The 20,359-nt window shown below is 42.3% G+C and overlaps 1 protein-coding gene across 1 annotated transcript in view; it reads left to right on the top strand.

Annotated features, from left to right (window-relative positions):
- CNIH3 (cornichon family AMPA receptor auxiliary protein 3) overlaps window positions 1-20,359 on the top strand; it is a 213,289-nt gene that overhangs the window by 8,718 nt on the left and 184,212 nt on the right. The window contains exons 3-5 of the mRNA XM_055323891.1: window positions 5,350-5,472; window positions 5,914-5,988; window positions 6,619-7,792. Of these exons, the coding sequence (XP_055179866.1) occupies window positions 7,775-7,792 (18 nt within the window). The 5' untranslated portion in view covers window positions 5,350-5,472; window positions 5,914-5,988; window positions 6,619-7,774. The remainder of the gene's footprint in view (window positions 1-5,349; window positions 5,473-5,913; window positions 5,989-6,618; window positions 7,793-20,359) is intronic.

Genomic DNA, 20,359 nt, shown 5'->3' with positions numbered 1-20,359 from the left:
GGCTGGACCCACTTGACCCTGTAACAAAGCCCTTCCCCAAGGGAGGGAGGCCGTGTGGTGGCTGTCACTCATTTGTCTTCTAGCCTGGGTGCCCACAGCTCCTGGCTTAGGCCTGGGAGGACAGTGTGCAGGAGGGAAGGCCACAGGTACAAAAATGTCAAGAACCCTTTCATTTTTATTATTTCTTTTTCAAATTTTTATTTCAATTCTAGTTTGTTAACATATAGTTTAATACTGGTTTCAGGAGTAGAATTGAGTGATTCATCGTTTGCTTATAACACTGGGTGCTCATCGTCAGGGGCCCTCCTTCATGCACCTCCCCCATTCCTTCCCTCATCGGCCCTCAGTTTATTGTCTTTCTCTTATGGTTTGTTTCCCTCTCTCTCTCTTTCCCCGCTCCTGTATGTTCATCTGTTTTGTTTGTAAGTAACCCCTTTAATGACAATTTCAGAAAACACTGGGCATAATCTCTGCTGCTTTGCGGCCCCTTTGGAGGCATATCACGAAAGGAGGGCATTGTTCCTTGCCTTATAGCAGAGGTCCTGTAGCTTTGGCACGTTGTGGTGGGAGTGAGCACTGGCTTCCCCAGGGTCAGTGGGCCAGTGGGAGCAGTGGTGGTCAGAACATATAGGGTGAGGGTGGGAGAGCAGACATGAAGTGAGGACCCTGTTGTGTGCCTGGCACATGGCCACTGTGAGGTTTTCCTTGAAGACTGTGGGAAATAACTTGGGGTCGGGTGGGGGCTGCTTTAGAGGGGGCTAAAGTAGCAGTTTAAGGTCAAGAGACATGAAGCAGGTGAAATCATCATAATTTGATCATTCGATCCTTTACAGACTTAAGAAACCTTATATTGATTTGTTTTTTTAATTTTATCACCTTAAATTTCCTTGGAGTAAGTGGAACCATGGCTTCTGGTCTGTTTTTTCTCTGAGGTGACAGGCACATCTATATTTAGATCAATAGTCATGCTTCTGTGGTGATGGATCATGTGCCTCCATACACGGCTGTGCATGGAAGTAATAACATGCGTATCTTTCTGAAGGAGAGAGAGATCATCACCATTGTAGGTTTCAGGCACACACATCACAGGGACTTCTCTACAAACCTACTGATGAAGCAGGTGTGCGGGCAGTGGTGCCAGGGTGGAAGGTTCCCAGTGGGGCCAGTGTCCCCGAGCTCATGTCAGCAGACACACTCATACCCAGCCACATGTGGGCAGGGGAGCTTAGGACTTCATATGCCCCATGCACAAGACCAGTAATTCTGATGGGATTGCCTTGAACTCCATCCTTTCTCTCACTTTCCCGTGTCTGGTGTGTCACAAAGTTCCACGGATCCTACCTTTTAACAGCTTTCCATCTGTCTCCTCTTTTCCTTCTCTGTTTCTGCTGGAAGTTGCGATCCTGGATGTATTTGCACCTGGATGGACGATAACCTCCTGCATGTTTTGCACTTTTCTCATAGTTGCCTTTGCTGCTACCAGAATTGTCTTTGTTAACACCAAGCCATCATGTGGCTTCCCTCCTTAAAAATCCTTAGATGGCTTCCCCTGCTCAAGGACTAAAGTCCAGCATGCAGAGACTGATAGGAAGCTGAGAACTGGCACTTGCCTCTCTTTCCAGACACCGGGTCCCTCACACCTGCTCCTGGGGCCCCTGGAACCTAGGCTCTGCTTCCAGACTCGTCACCTTGCCATGATGCCTTCCCCCCCATCCTCTTCTCTCCTCTGCCCTTCGGCCAGCTCTTCACTTTGACATTGTCCTCACACTCATCTTGAGCAGACAGATCAATGCACTTCCATCAGCCTCATTGCGTTGCGCTGGATGAGTGTCAGTCTTCCCTGTTAGATGCGAGTCTGTGAGTTTTTCCCTTATTGCATCCCTGGGCGCCACAGGTACCTCACGGGCATCTGCCAGAGGCCTTCTTACCTCCAGCCAGCCATCTATCTGTTCCTTCAGCTAATACTTCCTGAGCACCTGCTCAATGCAAGGCACCATTCTAGCTACTGGAAATACTTGGCGGAGAGACACAAAATGCTTATTTCCATGGCACTCAGGTGCTAGTGAGAGAAGACAGGTGAGGAGGGTAGAAACAAATGGGAAGTAAATCAGGTGGTGGGAAGCAGAGAAGCAAAGTAGGGCTATATGACAAATCACGAAGGGATAAATCCCAGAGAGAGCCCCTCTGAGGGGCGCCCTGAGGCTCTGAGACCGCAAGACCCACCTCTTGAAGATCAGGGAAGAGAGCATTCCAGGCCAGGATGCAGATAACAAAGGCCTCAGGGTAACAATAAGCTGACTTAGAATAAGCACTGGTGACCTAAAGCCAGGGCGGTCATGGGGCACATGGCAAAGTAGAGAGGTCATGGCTGGTTTTGGAGTCAAAGGTAATTCATTCTTTGAGACATACTGGATACTTGCTGGCAGCTACCAACAGGAATGACAGACCCTGTTCACAACCAATGAATGGACCCAAGCACCTAGGAAAGTGGGTGTGGAATCCCCTCCCTGCATCACCGGGAGCCCAGCTGTTTGTGTCAACATGACCTGTGTGCAGGAGCTGCTCTGTTTTTTACCTGTTGATAAAAATTTTAAAAAACATTTTATTTGAATTCAATTAATTTCCATATAACATATTATTGGTTTCAGAGGTAGAGGTCAGTGCTTCATCAGTCTTACATAACACCCGGTGCTTATCATATCATGTGCCCTCTATGCCCATCACCCAGTGACCCCGTCCCCCTACTTTCACCCCTTCAGTGACCCTCAGTCTGTTTCCTGTGATTAAGAGCCTCTTAGAATTTGTTTCCCTCTCTGATTTTGTCTTGTTTTATTTTTTCCTCTCTTCCCCTATGATCCTGTTTTGTTTCTTAAATTCCACGTATCAGTGAGATCATCCAATAATCGCCTTTCTCTGATTATTTCATCCTTTCTGATGGCTGAGTGGTATTCCATTGAGTATACACACCATGTCTAACTTATCCATTCACCTGTTGATGGACGTCTGGGCTCTCTCCACAGTTGGGCTCGTGTAGGCATTGCTGGAGGTGCTCACTTGTAATTTCTGTTCTTAGGGCCTTCATTTTGCCCAAGGCACACACGTAACATAACCACAAGAATGTGACTACTCTTCTTTGGACTGAAATATGCCTATTTTTAACCCTTGCAGTGGGAAGGCCCTTAGTTTACTCCTTTGTCGTTATTCTCCAGCTTAGTATTTTCTTTTTCTTTTTTTTAAGATTTTATTTATTCATGGGAGAGAGAGACACAGAGAGAGAGAGAGAGACAGAGAGAGAGAGAGGCAGAGACATAAGTAGAGGGAGAAGCAGTCTCTTTGCAGGAGCCTGTTGTGGGACTTGATCTTGGACCCTTGAATCAGGCCCGAATCAAAGGCAGACGCTCAACTGCTGAACCACCCAGGCATCCCAGCTTAATATTTTCTTACTCCCTTCCTGCTTCCCCTGAAGAGAAGTTGCAGGGTGGGAAACTGCATGGTTTAGCACGGGGCCGAGCTGTCTGCTCCTGTCCATGCAGGGCCGTGGCTGAGGGTCGAGTAACCAGGGCTGCCCTGAGGACACCGTTGATGCAGAAGGCCTTGCTGTAGCAGCTATGAGTCTCATCGCAGGAAGGCTGAGTGTGAACTTAAGAAGCGGGACTCGTGGCTCAGACCAGCCCATTGGGCAGCTTTGTTTTCTAACTCAAAATGTCTCCTGAAAACCCTGAGTTTCCAGACCCATGCTAGTTCTATCTGGTAGAGAGGTGCTCCCCACCACGGCCATGATATGCCAGAGGAGAGCCACACTTTATTGTCCCTGGCGGGTGGGTGGCTCTCAGGAGATCACACCCAGAGGAAGGCTCACATTCCTGTGCTTATACGAACCAAGTGGCTTGGCCACACCAAGGCCACGTCTCGACCTGTGATGCCATAGACCCTGCTGTGTGGTACACTGATCTCTTTGTGGGTGTTTCTCATTTAATTATGTTCCTGGTGATTTTTGTGGAAATTGACCATCTAGAAAACTTATGTAACTGTACAGTATCATAATTCAGTATCGAAAGAAATTTGGACCTCAAGGTGTCAGAAACCTGTGATGGTCAGGTGTCTTGCCTAGCTGTTGGGTCAAGATCTAATAGCCTCATGTTCCTGACTTCTAGGGCAGGTCTGTTCCCAGTCTGTTTAATGACTGCCTTTGTCATTAAAGGGGAGGTAGCAAACTGGGGACCTGAGATTGGTCTTTTTTTTTTTTTTAAGCTAATTATCCATATTTAAACACTGGGAGATTACATGCAAGGATCTGGATTTCTGGTTTCTTTGCAAAGTGCTGAGCCCATGCTTCTGCAAGACTAATGGTTGGCGTTAATGGTGGCTTCTGCTTTTATGCAGGTGATGTGCGTTCCAGCTCAGCTTGGTGTGCCCTGCTCTCTGCATCCTCCCGAATGTCAAAGTTGATGGCCAGCTGCCATTTAGGGTCAAACTTGTGGTGTCATATCTCTGATAGTAGAATTAGGAACTAAGTGAACTCTCTCTCATATCCATGTCTCTGTCAGACACGGGCTGTATTTCAAGACAAATGGGTATTCCAAAATTAAAGTGTTTCAGGGCCAGAAGAATACAGTTCAAGATAATCTTATGGGACAGACCTATTGGCACCTGTAGGCATTGGAAATTGCAACTCTTGATACCATTGTAATCAGAAGAGCTTTGGGTATGTCTTTTCACTGGGAGGTTGCAGTGTATCTTTGACAAGTTTTGAAAGGAGATTTTCATGGAGAAAGTGGAACAAGAAGAGGACATGGGACCCTTCTCTCCCCTCACCCCACAGCAGAGCTATTAAAAGGAAGATTAGTTTGTTTAGATCATGAGTGAACTTGTTCAAAAGACTGTGCTTTGGGAACTCTTCACATAGACTTTCGGCAGAATTAGCTCCATCCGTTCCACTGTCCATCCTGGCAGCAGAGCTACTGGGGGAGTCAGAGCTGAGGGCTCCTCTGCCATTTGCTGACGAGACACTGATGTTGCCTCAAGGACATACACTGTATTACTTGGAGAAATAAATTGCAAATAAGCAACACCCAGAACGCACCACACTCATGATTCCCTGAACAAAAGGTTGCATGCTTTACCTATCCTGTATGCAGGGCCACTGACGGGCTCACTCCTGCTCATGACCTTCTTTCTGGTCTCTGCCTCCAGCTGTCCTTGAACTCCACCAACTAATATTTCTTTTGTGAAGCGGAGGCTCCATAAAGGTTAAAAATAATTCAGCTATATTGTGCTGCACATAATTGAAATGTCATGAGCCATCTAGAGAGCAGGAGAACCAGTTCTCTCTTGTTTCTATTGGTTTAGTCTGTTGACTCTTCTGGTGCCTGTCCCTGACGCTTGGGCCGGGAGACATGCTGAGGAATGCTTCCTCTGGGGTTTCGACCGGCACGGCTATTTGTCATGGCCTCAGAAGCTGCTTGGCTACAGGTAAGGATGGCTGCCCTTATGGGAGGGATAATTATAGTCAGTGATCTCTGAGCTTGTAGCTTGGCCTTACTCTGCACCCAAACTGCACCCAAGCTCAGGTGTGATTCAGGAAGTCATTTGTTTTTGTCTGTTCATGTGGATGATTTCCTTACCTGCTTTATGGAAGGGGAACAGCCTCGGGGACACCAGGCTGAGTACAGGGCTTGGAGGTGGAGACTCGGTACAGGAAGGATTAAGTAGAGGGAGGAGTCATGGTCATTAGGGTACCAGACACCTGGCAAAACTGAGCACAGCCGCCCACCTCCTCCCTGACTCACCCCCAAAGCATGATTGACCTGGAGGGTGTGTGTGGTAAGCAGGTATTTGATTCAGCGAGGCGGGTGGGGGCCTGAACCCCATCCCTTCCCACCCCTGAGACTCCATTGGTTACTTTTTTCCCAGAGACCTGGAAGCTTGGGGATCTCAAGATACACCTTGACCAGTGGAGTCTGTCTGAGCCTTGCGTAACCTTGTCACGTGAGTGGTCCCACCAAGTAGAATGAGTGATTAATAGCTAGACTTATCAGGGGCCTGGGAGGCTCTTTGACTTACCAGGATTATCCAGGAGTTACTGAGTTACAGTGCCTGGAGGAGAGGCCTCATTAACCTGGCTTCCTTGAGGTAGACAGACCCAGAGCAGCTTAGGGGGCTGTGCAAAGGCCCCTTCCCTTGGCTCAGAGAGACTACTCCCTTTGCCATGATCAAGGGGGTGGTCTGGTCAGCATTACAGAGATTCTTTCAGTACCATACCTCTTATATCATATGTCATAGGGTAATGGAAAAACTCCTCAATGGCCAGACCAGTGTTGGCCACATCAAAGCAACGGCTGTTATACCAGTCATGGTAAATGAATGTGGGTCCCAATATAGACATTGTTTTATCCTTCTTTCTTTTTAAATAAAGCATTTGGCTTGTATATTGTGCTTGAAACACGGAGTATCAACACACACAGTCATATCTGAATATAAATGCTACCTATGTTTTAATGATAATTGCCATTTTTATTATGTGTATGGCAGCACAGGTGTATTATTTTAAGTGATATATGTGAATGTAAGGTGTACAGTGAGTTAAGTAATTACTGTTGCTTCCTGTGACCTGTGTAGGATGTACCAGTTTAGTGGATGAGGTCATTCAAATCACAGAAAAAAGTCGCCTTCACCTGCCTGTCAGAATGCATGGAAATCACAAATCTGGGGTCGTACCTGGATATCGAGAACATCGTCTGGGAGCATTGAACCCTTCCTACCCCTCCCTCTCTGTACCCCGCCTCCCGTCTGCTCCCACATGTGGCACTATTCTATGTAGGAAAGCTCCATCCCTGAGCATTGGGACTAGACCCTGTGAGAACCCTTCCCTGGACCCCTGGCCAGAAATGGGATGTGGCCCAGGAAGCAGCCCATACTGCTAGCTGGCACATGTGACAAGGACCCCATCCGTCCCTTGGACACTCTGTCACGGTGCCCTCTTGGGGAGGAGTCTATCCCTCTGCAGCCATGGTCACTGTGCCCCTTGACCCCATTAGTGTTGTAACTGCTTCCACACCTCTCTAGTGATCAGGAGTTACAGGGTGAGGCTTGCGGGGGCCCTGCCTGGAGCCCCTTGCAGCGAGTCCACTGTCCCTGAGTGTGGTGGCAGGTATACTGCAGGAGGAGCAGTGTTTCCACCCCCATGCCTGAGGTCTGCTCCAGCAGGGCGACAGTTTCCTAGGTCAGTGGCTCCAGACAAGGCCAGGCCAGCACGGTGAGGGGCTCAACCCAGAGGCCATGACCTGAGGCTAAATCGGAGGAGGGCCGCGTACAGACCAGGATGGCTGTGGCCGATCCCTCCCCTGTGTATACCCCTCTGAGCTCACCCTTCTCAGCTATCCAGCTAGGTGGGGAGGTGGTCCTGGCTTCTAGAAGTGCCTCACAGCTGTGGGAGGCCCGCCTCATGCTTCCCAAGGGAATCCCACAGCGTTTCAGCAGCTTCTGGAAGGATCCAAGGCTACCCAACTGAATGGGAATCTGTGCCCTGAGAAGTTAATTGGCTTTTGCAGCAATCCTTACTCCCCCCTCCCTTCCTTCGTAGGAGACGAAATATTGGGCCAAAGGGCCAAAGGATGCCAGGTGGGGGTCTTGGTGCCATTCCCAGCCAGACTGTTCCTGAAGCTTCCCAGTCCAAGTGTGGGAATTCCGTTGGTGGTTCTGACACCTGGTGGCCATACTGGAGACTGCACCTGTGCCAGGGGCTCCCTGTGGCTTGGATCCTTCCCTACTTTTAATGTCAACAATGCAAGAGGTAGTTCAGTCGTTAGTTGTTTTTAATTGAAGTATTTATAAGTAACATTCCCTGGCAAATACATTTGGGCAGAAAATATATGCAAAGATGTCCCAGAACTGTGTAAGGAGCGCCTCCAGTCTGGGGAAGAGGGGACTTCTTTTTCTTTATACCTTTCACTTCTCTCTGAAGTCTGTTTTAAATGAAAAGGAATGTATTAGTTTATTACTTGTCACTGAAATACCACTGGGGCAGGAGACCTGGAGAGCGGGGTGTTCCCGGGGACCCCTGCCCCTTCTCCTGTGTTCACACACTTCGAGTGAGCATGGTGTGGCCAGATCCACTCTGACTTTGATCATGATGGTGGCCCCACCGGGTGGGAGCTGGTCCTGGAGCAGGTGCCTGGCCCCCAGGGGTGAGCTCAGTGCAGGGGTTCCAGGGGACGAGCCACGCCCTCACTCAGGTCCCTGGTGCCTCCCAGATGCCCCCGTGGGTTCCAGCTCAGGGAGCAGGCCCCAGGCGGTTGTGGCCTGTGGCTGGCCGGCATGGGAGCCAAGTCTGCTGAGAACCAGCACCTCCTGATGCCTCCTGCTGTCTGATCCCAGCATGTCCTTCTCCAGTCAGCAGGCCCTGGGTGATGACATACCTACCCTTTAAGACTGGTTGAGCACCACCACTGTTGGTGTGTGTGCTCTGGGACAGCAGACACCCTTGCTTGACTGTGCCCCTGAACCCAGCTCTCCACTGGCAGCCCACAAACCCCAGGTGCTGAGTAGCCTGGAGCAGTGGGCAGGGTTATCAGGGCCAGAGCCTCAGCTGGATCCACACAGAGGGGAGCGCCTTCCCACCCTTGCCCTGAAGGATGGGACTGAACACGGCTGTGGAGCTCCTTGGCACCCATTCTTCAGGGGGAGAAAATTGTAGCAACATGCTCAATTGTTGGTCCTTTGACCCAGAGGACATGTTTCAAGAACCAGGGATTGGTTCTTTTAGGGTACACCCTTGAGGGTACAAGATAGCATGTGTGCCATCCCAGGATTGGTTCCAGTGACCACCATCTTTTTGATTCCAAATAGCCGGGCACCTGACCTGCTGCTCATTGCCCTCTTCCTCCTTTGAGCAGCATCACTGTTGCCTTGTGGGACAATCAGAGCTCCTCCCTTTGCCTCTTCTCCTTCCCGCTCCTGCTGGCTGGATCACAGTTCCCTAGCAGACATCATGTAACTGCGGGGATGGAGGCCATGTGCCTACGGAGACAGCAGGAGGCTGAGACCCTTAAGACTTTGCAGAGCTGCCACACAGCTCTCCACTCTTTACCTCTAGTCTCCAGTAAAGTGGAAGAGTAAAGCCATATACGTCAGTGATGGAGTTTCCTGTTACACGAAGCCAAACTTCATTTAACAGATGCAGGGACCCTCAGTGATGCCCACTATGGCATGGAAGCAGGTCGCTCTAATAAAGAACAGAATCACACCACTCGAATCTCTGGTAGGACTCTGTGTACATAGAAAAATAGATCTGTGTGCGTTATTGTTCTGAGAACTATTGAATTATATAAATGTTCTCACCGTGGGGCTGGGGTAGAGCTTGACTTTTCATAAGTGCACCAAAGTATCTCTCAGCTTCTGTTTAAATATGGGGGGGGTGAGTGAGGAAGAGGTGTGTGAGGGTGCAAAGGGCAGAGGCAGGCTGCTCTGATCATCTTGGTAAAGTTGCATTTGGAGCTTGCAGAAAGCCCTGGTCCTAGGCTCTGGAAAAGCTCACTTGTGTTCCCTGCACAGGGGTGCTGGAGCTTGTTCCAGTTGTAGGATCCAGGTCTTCCTTGATCCTGGGGTCACCTTTTTTTAAAAACAGCTTTATTGATGGGGTGCCTGGGGGGCTCAGTTAGTTGAGCATCTGACTCCTGGTTTCAGCCCAAGTCGTGGTCTCAGGGTCGTGAGATTGAGCCCTGTGTCACACTCTGTCCTCAGTGGGGAGTCTGCTGGAGAGTCTCTCTCCCTCTGCCCATCCTGTGCTCTCTCTCCCTTTATTTCTCTCTAAAAGACAAAACCACCCCCCCAAAACCCCGTATAGCTTTACTGACATAGACTCAACCGCACACATTCAAAGTAGTGAATTTGATGTTTTGCCATGTGTTTACATCTGAGAAACTCAACCAGGATCAATCCAGTAAATGTGTCCATCACCCCCCACATTTCACTATGTCACTATGGATTATTTGCATTCTTAAAATTTTTTGCAAATGGAATGGCATAGCATGTATTCTTTTTTGTTTTTTGTTTTTGGTTTGGTATCATTCAGCATAATTTTTTTTTAAGATTCATCTATCCTGTTGTATATATTAGTTCTTTCCTTTTTATTGTGGAATAATATTCCATTGATATTGTTGTGGATGCACCACAATGTCTCTGCAGCTGTTCACGCATGTTTAGATAATTTCTGGGATTGGCTCTTAGAGCTGCTGAAAGCGGTTGTGTACAGGACTCTGAACTACTTGGGGATCTATCAAGGAGTAGAGTGGCTGGGTCATATGGTAGGAATATGCTTCACTTTTTCCCCCCCAATCAGATATTCTTATTATACTTACACTCTTATCCTTATTCATTGTGTATTTTGAACAGAAGATGTTTAGTACAGACTTATCTCTGAGTCATCAGACATTTTGAAGAGAAAATGATTTCATAGTCATAGTATGACTTTTACTCCCTTTTATCCATGGGAAGATAATCTTGCCAATATTCTATAGAAAAAGATCCACACAGAAGGTACTCCTGCTTTTCTTGTGTTACCACCAATTTGCATTCACAAGTAAAAGAAAACTAATAAATTTATATGTACATGTTTGTTTTTGAATATATACGTTTTCCTCACATGTATGTGTCTTCCAAATGATCACATAAATAATTTATTCTCTCAGTTGAACTGGAGTCCAACTCAGTCTTTAATTTTTAAAACAGTTAATTTTTAAAACACTTATCAAGTTTTAAATTTTAAGGCATTTATCAAGATTTTAATGAACATGCCTCAAAATTCACCCACTGAAAGTGTACAATTCCATGGTGGTTTTTTTTAGTATGTTTAGAGAGTCATGCAGCTGCACCACTCTTTTGAGTTTAGAACACTCAACCTGAAAGAAACTGTGTCTGAAAAGAAACTTTTTCATCCCCCCAGTCTCCCCAGTCTCTCCGGGTTGTGCTTCACCACTAATGATGTACTTCCTGTTTCTCTGTATTGCCATTTCTGGACATTTCATGGACATGGAATCACATGCTCACCCAACCATAGTGTATGTTAGGATTCACTCCTGGTGTCGTACAGTCTATGTTTTTTTCCCCTTAATTTTTATTTTACTTGAGTTTAGTTGACATGCAGTGTTCATTCTGTGGTTTTGACAAGTGTATAATGACATGTGTCCACCGTTATAGTATCGTTCAAAATAGTTTCATGGCCCTAAAAATCCCCTGTGCTCTGCTTAGCTTTGTGAAAAGCTGCCCAACTGTTTTACAGAGTGGTTGTACCATTTTACATTTCTGATGATAGTGTGGGGGTTCCAGTTCCTCCAAATCCTTCTCAACACTTGGGATGGTCAGTCTTTTCAATTTTAGCCGTTTCAGTAGGTGTGTTGTGGGATCTCACTGTGGCTTTGGTTTGCATTTCCCTGGATACATCTTTTTGTTTGCTCATTTGCCCTCTATGTACCTTCCTTGGTGTACTCTCTGTTCAAATCTTTTGCCCATTTAAAAAATTGTGTTGTTTTCTTGTTATTAATTTTTCAGAGTTCTTTTGTAGTGTGAATACACATCCTTTATCAGATAAATGCTTCGCAATGGGTTTCTCTCAGCTTACAAGTTGTCTTCATTCTCTTAGGAGCTAAGTTTTAAAATTTGATTATCAATTTTTCTTTTTAGGGATCAAGTTTTGGTGTCATATCTAAGTGATCTTTGCTGGCCCCAACATCAGAAAATTTTTCTCCAATATTTTCTTCCAGAAGTTGTATAGTTTTAGGCTATACATTTAGGTCTGTCACTCCATGTTGTGTATGGTGCCAGGTATGAACTGGAGTTCATTGTTTTTGTATATGGGTGTCAAGTCAATTCAGCACCATCCTTGCTTCACTGACTGCCTTCATACCTTTGTCAAAAACTGGTTGTCCGTGTATGTTTAGATATATTTCTGTGTTCTCTCTTCTGTCTCATTCATCTATTTGCTTATTTACAACAAATCAAAATTTGATTCCTATAGCCTTTAAATAAATCTTGAAGTCAGGTAGTGTGAGTCCTCCAACTTTGTTATTTTTTTTTAAATAGTTGTTCTGGCTATTCTAAGCTCTTTATATTTTCATACAAATTTAAAAACCAGCTTGCCAGTTTATGCAGAAAATCCCACAGGAATCTCCACTGGGATTACATTGAATCTGTAGAACAATTTGGGAAAAACTAATGTCTTAGCAATATTGAGTTTTCTGACTCAAGAAAAATGCATATTTCTCTCCCTTTTTAAATTTCCTTTGGCAATATTTTGTAGTTTTCAGTGTACCTGTTTGTGTACTTTTTGTCATATTTATCCCTAATTTATCCCTAATTTACTTTTTTGATATTGTTGTAAATAGTATTATTGTTAAAGATTTCAATTTCTTATTTTGTGTTGCTAGTATATAGGGTATAACTGACTTGTTATATTGATCTTGTGTTCTGCAAACTTACTATATTCACTAGTTCTAGTAGCTTTTTTGTAGATTACATCACATTCTCTGCTTAGATGATCATATAGTTTGTGACTAAAGGCAGTTTTATACTTTCTTTTCCAATCTTGATGCCTTTTATTTCTTTTTCTCACTTGATTGCACAGAAATAATGAGAATAGATGTCCTCGTGTTATTCCTGATCTTGGGGAAAAGTGTTCAGTGTCTCACCACTGAGTATGATGTTGGCTATATAGGCTTTTCATAGATGCTCTTTATCAGGTTGAGGAAGTGCCTTTCTATTCCTAGTTCATTGAATCATTTTACCATGAAAAGGTGTTGGATTTTATCAAATGCATTTTCTGCATGTGAGATGATCACATGGTGTTTCTTAATATCTTGTTAGCTGAATGACTTACATTCATTTTCAAACGTTAAACTGAGGCTGCATTCCTGGGATAAACCATACTTAGTCATAATGTATTAACCTCTTAACAATTGTTGGATTCAATTTACTAAAAATTTTGTTTAAAATTTTTGTATCCATATTTATGATGATTGGTATGTAGTTTCTTGTCTTATAATGTTTTTGGCTTTGGTATCGGAGAAGTGCTAGCTCAGAATGAATTGGGAAGTATTCTCTCTTCAGTTTTCTGAAAAACTGTGTATTACTTTTTCTTAAATGTTTGGTAGAATTCATCAGTAAAGGTATCTGGGCTAGGAGCTTTCTTTGTGGGAAAAATTTAACCATAAATTTGATGTCTTTAATAGATCTAGGTCTATTTGAGTTATTTATTTCTTCTTGAGTGAGCTTTGGTAATTTGCATCTTGCAAACAGTTGTTCACTTTATCTAAGTTGTCAAATTTACAGGCATAAAGTTGTTCATAATATTCTCTTATTATCTTATTAGTATCTGTAGAGTCTGTAGTGATTTTACTTACTTGTCTCATTCCTGATATTGCTAATTTGTATCTTCTCTCTTTTTTCATGATCAGTCTGGCTAGACGTTTAGTAATTTTACTGATACTCTCAAAGGGCGACCTTTAGGTTTCATTGCTTTTGATGTATGTTGTATGTTGTTTTTCTGTTTTCTGTTTCATTGATTTCCTCTTTGATCTTTATTATTTCTTGTGTTCTACTTACTTTGGTTTCATTTTTTCTTCTTTTTCTAGTTTCATACGGTAGGAACTAAGGTCACTGATTTGAGACCTTTCTTCTATTCTAATATAGGTAGGCGATCAGTGCTATAAATTTCCCTGTAAGAACTGCTTTATCAGAATCCCACAAACTCTGATATGTTGTATTTTCATTTTCATCTTGTTAAAAACACTTTCTAATTTTCCTTTTGATTTCTTCTTTGACCCCTGGGTTACTTAGAAGTGTGCTATTTAATTTCCAAATATTTCAAGATTTTTCCAGACATCTTTCTGTTAATTGATTTCTAATTTAATTCCTTATGACCACAGAACATACTTTGTGTGACTTAGGTGCTTTTACATGTATTGAGACATATTTTATGGCCCAGAATATGGCCCATCCTGGTAAATGTTCCATGTGCCCTTAAATGTATTTTGTTCCTGTTGGAGACAGGTTCTTCATATGGTTTGATTTAATTTTGTTGTTTATATTTGTTTCCTATTAGTCTCATCTATTCTTTATTCCCCCTTTCCTCTTTTGCTGCCTTCTTTTGGATGGAATATTTTCTGTGTTTCCTTTTATCTTCTATGATGTGTTGTTAGTTATACTCTTCACCCTGCTCTTTTAGTGTTTGCAGTAGGGTTTATAGTATCATCTTTAACTCATGAGCATGATTTCAAGTTATATTAGGCAACTCTAAGTGTAGTGTAAGAGCTTATACTGTATACTTACACTTTTCTCCTCCTGGTTTTTATGCCATTGCTCTCATATGTTTTTCTTATATATTTGCTATAAAGCCTAGGCTATATTATTGTTTTTATGTTAAAGAGTGAATTTCTTTTTGACTTTTTATTTTGAAATAATTATAGATTCACAGGAATTTGCAGAGAAATGTATGGGAAGGTCCTGTTTACCTTTACCCATCTCCTTCGGTCTTGATCTCTTGTATAGCTATAGGACGGTATCAAAACCAGGAAACTGGCATTGGTACAACTCAGAGTTTATTCAGATTTCATCGGCTATACATGTATTCATTTATGTACGTGTGTGTATATGTATTTGTGCAATTTTACTTCTTGTGTGGCTTTGTGTAATTGTCACCACAAGTGAGATATAGTATCTTTTATTATCACAAGGCTCCCTTGTACCTTATAGTCAATCTGTCCCCCTTCCTCTTATCCATGACATCTGGCAATCACTAATCTGTTCTCCATTTTTATATTATAGTTGTTCTAAGAGCATTATATAAATGGAATATTTTACATAGTATCATGCAGTATATAGTCTTTTGCTCTCCCTTGAGACCAGTCCAAGGTTTCATTGCATGAACAGTTGGTTCCTTTTAATTGTTCACTAGTATTCCGTGGTTTGGATGTACAATTTATTTAATCATTTACATGTCAAAGGATATTTGTGTCGAGTCTAGTTTTTGGCTATTACAAGTAAAGTTGCTGTGGACATTCGTGTATAGGTTTTTGAGTGTTGTAGGTTTTTGTTTGGCTGGGATAAATAGCCAAGAGTGTTAATGCTGGGTTGCATGGTAAGTGCATTTTTAGTTTTAGAAGAAAATGCCAAATTATTTTCCAGAGTGGCTATAACCTTTTGTATTCCTACCAGCAGTCTATGGTTGATCCAGTTTTTCCACATTCTTGCCAGCATTGGGATTTTTTACTTTATGGATTGTTTTTAAAGATTTATTTTATTTATGCATCTGAGAGAGAGAGAGAGAGACAGAGAGAGAGAGAGCATGAGAGGAGAGAGGGGAAGAAGGAGAGAGAGAGAATCTTAAGCAGACTCCCCACTGGATATGGAGCCTGACTTGGGGCTCCATCTCATGACTCTGAGATCATGGCCTGAGCTGAAACCAAGAGTCAGACGCTTAACCTACTGAGCACCCAGGTGCCCCTATTTTGGTGTTTTAATGTACATTTCTCTAGTTGCTGATGTTTGACATTGGGTCATTTGCTTACTTGCCACCTGTTTATTCTCTTCATTGACACGTCCTCAGCCCACTTTCTAATTGTATTATTTGCTTTGGTGCTATTAGGTTTTGAGAATTATTTATGCATTCTAGACACCAAGTCCTTTGGTAGATATGGGGTTTGTGAAGATTTTGTTCCAGTCTATAATTTGTGTTTTTGTTTTCTTGACAGGGCTTTTCACAGAGCAAAAGATTTTAGTTTTTAAGAGGTCCAATTTGTCAAGTCTTCCTTTTTTTAGATCATATTTTTAATGTCAAGTCTAAGCTCTTTTCCTTATCTAAGGTCTTCAAGATTTTCTCCTATTTTTTTCTTTTCTAAAATTTCATAATTTTACATTTGAATTGATGCATTTGAGTTAATTTTTGTAAGAGGTGTTAAGCTTTGATTGAGGTTCTTTTTTTAAAGATTATTTATATAAATAAATTTATGTATGTATTTATGTATTTGAGAGAGAGAGAGAGAGAGAGAGAGAGAGAGAGCGAGCACAGAGGGAGAGAGAGAAGGGAGGCTCCTGACTGAGCAGGGAGCCTAATGCAGGACTTGATCCCAGGACCTTAATCGACTGAGCTACTTAAACACCATGCTTTAGTTGCAGTCTTGTCTTGTCTTATCTTTTCTCCAATTGACTTTCTCTTTATCACCAGTTTTGAGCACATGAATATGATGCGCTTGGGTGTAGTCTTCATGCTGCATGTATTGGGGTACATAGAGCTTCTTGTATCTGTGGCTTTATAGTTTTCTATACAATTTGGAAAAATTTCAGCCATTATTTCTTCAAATATATATTTTTTATGTCCCCATGCCTCCACTCTTGGGGGATTCTAATTATGTGTGAATGAGGCTGCTTGATGTTGATCCACAGCTCACTGAAGATTTTATGTCTTTAAATTTTTATTCTCTTTCTGTTTCCTTTTTAATAGCTTCTATTGCTATATCTTCAAATTCACTAATATTTTCTTTTGCAATACCTATTTTGCCATTCTGTCTCATCTATTTTTTATTTCAGATAATGTAGTTTTTATCTATAGAAGTTTTTTTTAAGGAATTGTTTAGATATTGGTTGGTATTTTACTTTTTTCAGCTTTATTAAGGTATAATTGACAAATAAAATGGTAAGATATTTAAGTGATGGTTTGATATTATATACATTGTAATGAAAGGGTTTCTCCCATTTAATTACCATACCCATCATCTCACATATTCATCTTTTTGTGTGTTTATGTAAACATTTAAGTTCTACTCTTAGCAAATTTCAATCATATAACACAGTATTATCAACTGTAGTCACCATATTATGCATTAGTTCCTCAGTCCCTATTCATCCGATAGCTGAAAGCTTATACCCTTTTGCCAACCCTTCTATTGCCTTCCCCTGGCAACCACTTTTCTATTCTGTTTCTATAAACTTGACTTTTTTTTGGTTATTATTTTTTTATTTTACATATAGGTGATATCACGTAGTATTTCTTTTTGTCTGGCTTATTTCACTTAGTGTAGTGTCATTGAGTTCCATGATGTCACAAATGTCAGAATTTCTTATGGCTTAAGGACATTCCATTGTGTACAGGTATGTGTGTGTGTGCACATCTTTATCCATTGTGTGTGTGTGCACATCTTTATCCATGCATCCCTTGATGGACACTTAAGTTGTTTCCATATCTTGACGGTTGTGAGTAATGCTTCAGTGAACATGGGGGTGGAAATATCTCTTTGATATCCTGTTTACATTTCCTTTGGATATATAACCAGAAGTGAAATTGCTGGATCATATGGCATTGCCATTTTTAATTTTTTGAGGAACCTCCATACTGTTTTCTTAAAGATTTTATTTTTTTATTTGACAGAGAGAGAGAGAGAGAGAGTGCATGAGCACAAACGGGGAGGGGCAGAGCAAGAAAGAGAAGCAAACTCCACACTCAGCATGGAGCCTGATGTGGGGCCCAATCTCCGGACTATGGGATCATGACCCAAGCCAAAGGCAGACACTTAACCGATGGAGTCCCCCAGGCGCCCCCTCCATACTGTTTTCTATAGTGGTTGCACCAATTTACATTCCTATCAACAATGCACAAGCTTTTTGGTTTGTTGTAATCCCATTTATTTATTTATTTTTGCTTTTGTTGTTTTTGATTTTTGGTATCAAATCCAAAACTCATCACCAAGACGAATGTCAAGGAGTTTACCTGTTTTCTTCTAGGAGTTTTATAGTTTCAGGTCTGAGATTTACTTATTTATTTTATATATATATTTTAAGATTTTATTTATTTACTCATGAGAGACACAGAGAGAGAGAGAGAGAGAAAGAGAGAGAGAGGCAGAGACACAGGCAGAGGGAGAAGCAGGCTCCACGTAGAGAGCCCGATGTGGGACTCGATCCCGGGTCTCCAGGATCACACCCTGGGCCAAGGCAGCACTAAACCGCTGAGCCACCCAGGCTGACCCAGGTCTGAAATTTAAGTCTTCAATTGATTTTGAGTTGATTTTTGTATATGGTGTAAGACTAGGGTTCAATTTTATTATTTTGCTTATAGCTGTCCAATTTTCCCAGCACCATTGATTGAAGAGACTGACGTTTCCCCGTTGTATATTCTTGGCTCCTTTGTCATAAATTAGTTGACCAAATATGTATGGGTTTATTTTTGAGCTCTCTGTTCTGTTCTATTTCTCTATATTTTCTATAAGTTTTATAAGAGTCTTTAAGAAGTATGTCTCATGTGTCCACTTAAATTTTGAATACATATAATACAATTATATTTTTATGTCTCTTCTGTTAATTATAATGTTGGGGGCTATCAGTTCTGGGTCAGTTTATTTTGATTGATCATTCTCTTTGTTAAGAATGATTTTCCTATTCCTTTGTGCAGTTAGTAGTTTTTGATTAGATGCCTAACATTGTTAAATTCACCATATTGAATGATGAGTATTTTTGTATTCCTATTAATGTGAAAACCAATTTTTTGAAGATTTTATTTGTTTATGTATTATTTTTATTTTTTTATTGTAGTTCATTTTGCCAACATATAGCATAACACCCAATGCTCATCCCATCAAGTGCCCCCCTCAGTGCCCGTCACCCAGTTATTCCCACCCCCTGCCCACCTCCCTTTACACCACCCCTTGTTCGTTTCCCAGAATTAGGAGTCTCTCATGTTCTGTCTCCCTTTCTGATATTTCCCACTCATTTTTTTCTCCTTTCCCCTTTATTCCCTTTCACTATTTTTTATATTCCCCAAATGAATGAGACCATATAATGTTTGTCCTTCTCCGATTGACTTCTTTCACTCACCCTCCAGTTCCATCCACGTCGAAGCAAATGGTGGGTATTTGTCATTTCTAATGGCTGAGTAATATTCCATTGTATACATAGACCACATCTTCTTTATCCATTCATCTTTCGATGGACACCGAGGCTCCTTCCACAGTTTGGCTATTGTGGACATTGCTGCTATAAATATCGGGGTGCAGGTGTCCTGGCGTTTCACTGCATCTGTATCTTCGGGGTAAATCCCCAGCAGTGCAATTGCTGGGTCGTAGGGCAGATCAATTTTTAACTCTTTGAGGAACCTCCACACAGTTTTCCAGAGTGGCTGCACCAGTTCACATTCCCACCAACAGTGCAAGAGGGTTCTCCTTTCTCCACATCCTCTCCAACATTTGTTGTTTCCTGCCTTGTTAATTTTCCCCATTCTCAGTGGTGTGAGGTGGTATCTCATTGTGGTTTTGATTTGTATTTCCCTGATGGCCAGTGATGTGGAGCATTTTCTCATGTGCTTGTTGGCCATGTCTATGTCTTCCTCTGTGAGATTTCTGTTCATGTCTTTTGCCCATTTCATGATTGGATTGTTTCTTTCTTTGCTGTTGAGTTTATAATAAGTTCTTTATAGATCTTGGATACTAGCCCTTTATCTGATAGGTCATTTGCAAATATCTTCTCCCGTTCTGTAGGTTGTCTTTTAGTTTTGTTGATTGTTTCTTTTGCTGTGCAAAAGCTTCTTATCTTGATGAAGTCCCAATAGTTCATTTTTGCTTTTGTTTCTTTTGCCTTCGTGGATGTATCTTGCAAGAAGTTACTGTGGCTGAGTTCAAAAGGGTGTTGCCTGTGTTCTCCTCTAGGATTTTGATGGAATCTTATCTCACATTTAGATCTTTCATCCATTTTGAGTTTATCTTTGTGTATGGTGCAAGAGAGTGGTCTAGTTTCATTCTTCTGCATGTGGATGTCCAATTTTCCCAGCACCATTTATTGAAGAGACTTTTTTCCAGTGGATAGTTTTTCCTCCTTTGTCGAATATTAGTTGACCATAAAGTTGAGGGTCCACTTCTGGGTTCTCTATTCTGTTCCATTGATCTATGTGTCTGTTTTTGTGCCAGTACCACACTGTCTTGATGAACACAGCTTTGTAGTACAACCTGAAATCTGGCATTGTGATGCCCCCAGCTCTGGTTTTCTTTTTTAATATTCCCCTATTTGGGGTCTTTTCTGATTCCACACAAATCTTAAGATGATTTGTTCCAACTCTCTGAAGAAAGTCCCCGGTACTTTGATAGGGATTGCATTAAATGTGTAAATTGCCCTGGGTAGCATTGACATTTTCACAATATTAATTCTTCCAATCCATGAGCATGGAATATTTTTCCATCTCTTTGTGTCTTCCTCAATTTCTTTCAGAAGTGTTCTGTAGTTTTTAGGGTATAGATCCTTTACCTCTTTGGTTAGTTTTATTCCTAGGTATCTTATGCTTGGGTGCAATTGTAAGTTTCTCTTCTTAATTTCTCTTTCTTCAGTC

The sequence above is a fragment of the Nyctereutes procyonoides genome, unplaced genomic scaffold (genome assembly GCF_905146905.1).
Source record: "Nyctereutes procyonoides isolate TBG_1078 unplaced genomic scaffold, NYPRO_anot_genome, whole genome shotgun sequence".
Lineage (NCBI taxonomy): Eukaryota > Metazoa > Chordata > Mammalia > Carnivora > Canidae > Nyctereutes > Nyctereutes procyonoides.
Note: the sequence above shows the minus strand (reverse complement) of the source record. Positions and strands in the feature narration are given on the sequence as shown.